Below are 1,789 nucleotides of genomic sequence, written 5' to 3' on the forward strand. Positions count from 1 at the left end.
CCGCCAGTGCGCGAGGCAGCGGCGGTGGACGTACCGGGAGCCCCCGCTGCACATGCACGGCGAAATGAGCTGCGGCGGGTGCGGGGGGGGGGGGTTACGATGTGGGATACGATGTGGGACACGATGTGGGTGCGGAGCGGCGTACACGTGCGGGGGTGAAACAAGCTGCGCCAGGGGGGGGGATGATGGAGGTGGGGGAGAGGGGCGAGAGACAGAGTGATGTGCACATGCAGGGCAGGATAAGCTGCACCCAGGGGGGATGATACGAGGAGTGGGTCAAGGTTGGGGCGGAGTGGCGTCAAATGGTGCAATCGAGAGGTCGCTTTGAGTCAGGTGAGGTCGGGCCGGGATGCACCCCAGTAGGGTGAGGGGTGGCAAATGCAGGCGGTGGTTGTGCAGCACGGGCGGGTGTCGGGTGGGCAGGGGGAGGGGGGTACAAGGCGCGCAAACGGCCGCGGTCATACACATGGCGACGTGCGTGTCGTGGCACGGGGATTGAAGGGGGGGGGCCGGGCGCTGGCAAGCAGGGCTGCGCGCAGGAGTGGGGTGTTCGATCGAAGCGGCCATGTGCGTGCCTCGGACGGGGAGCACACATGGTGGCACGCTGAGCACTGGCAGTGTGCGCAGCAGTGAGCAGCGCACGCCACCCATGCACGCACCGGGTTGCCAGGGTCTTCTGAAGCTAGATCTACAGATTCCGGAGATCGTGGAAGATCAAGAGGCGCACGGCGGCGGTGAGGCGGGGCGCGCCACAGCCATTGCAGAGCGCTGACTTTTGCTCTCATTGCTCGAAGACCCGACGGGGGCAAACACGAAGTAGAGGCCGCCTAGCTGTTGGGCGCGCCCGCCGCACGAGGGCTGTCGCGCTCACCGAAGCATATGCGGCACGTGTGCTGCTCCTGGGGTAGCGACACCACGATCGATTCCCCTCGCCCGCAGCTGCCGCCAAGCGGCTGTGACCACGCCGCCGCTGCGGCCGCGTCGTCATAGGGCCCGGGGCCGGCCTCGGCAGTGCCAGGGGCGCCTGCATATGAATGTGGGGCGCCGGCTGCGTGCCACGGCGTCGGCGCGGGCGCCGCGGCGGGCGGGGGCGCGGCCCCGGGGTTCTCGCTGGGCGGGGGGCGGTTCGAAAGGAGCGGTCGGTGCTCCGCCTCTGCACCGCTGGCGTCGTCATCGGCCGGGTCATGGGGAATTTCGTCGATCAGCAGGCGTCTGCTCTCTTTATGATCCATGGCTGCGCGGGCGGCCACGCCGCGGCCGCGCGTGTGCTTGGGGTGCTAGTGGTGCGGGCGGTACAAGAGTCCCCTGAGATCGCGCGGCACGATTGTGCCGGCGCAAGCAGGCGGCACGACGTCGCGTATGCGCTTGCAACTCTACGCTTTGAATTGTGTGTGCGGTAATTGTTGAAAATACCGGTGACCGATGCAGGGCGATTGTTGATCGTTTCCTGATGCTTGTCAGCGCGCATGGCACGGAATGATTCAAAACTTCGAGCTATCAGGGTTATTCAGCCTCAATCATATGGCTGTCACGACGTGAGTTCCCATGGCAGCCCGACCGCCCCGCACAGCTTCCAGGCAAGCGCGCGCGGGTTACTCTGTAACCGCGTCCCTTGCACTCACAATCAGGACTCACGGGGCACGGGGCACGGCGCGAGGCGCACAACAGCTTTGAACAGCAACCGCGGCCAATAATCACGTTTGCGTGAAGCACGCCAAACGGAGGCGTCTCGTTGGTGTAAACCCACAGGAGGCGCCTCCAAAACAGCTACATGGCTGGCCAACAAGGT

At 65.8% G+C, this 1,789-nt stretch overlaps 1 protein-coding gene across 1 annotated transcript; it reads right to left on the minus strand.

Annotated features, from left to right (window-relative positions):
* Nucleotides 1–827: 827 nt before the first annotated feature.
* On the minus strand, nt 828–1,232 carry MNEG_15839 (hypothetical protein; the record flags this gene model as incomplete). The annotated part of the gene is made up of 1 exon (XM_014035690.1): nt 828–1,232. One exon carries the CDS (start codon nt 1,230–1,232, stop codon nt 828–830), a length of 405 nt encoding a protein of 134 aa, XP_013891144.1.
* Nucleotides 1,233–1,789: the final 557 nt, after the last annotated feature.

The sequence above is a fragment of the Monoraphidium neglectum genome, assembly GCF_000611645.1.
Source record: "Monoraphidium neglectum strain SAG 48.87 unplaced genomic scaffold scaffold05716, whole genome shotgun sequence".
NCBI classification, from domain to species: domain Eukaryota; kingdom Viridiplantae; phylum Chlorophyta; class Chlorophyceae; order Sphaeropleales; family Selenastraceae; genus Monoraphidium; species Monoraphidium neglectum.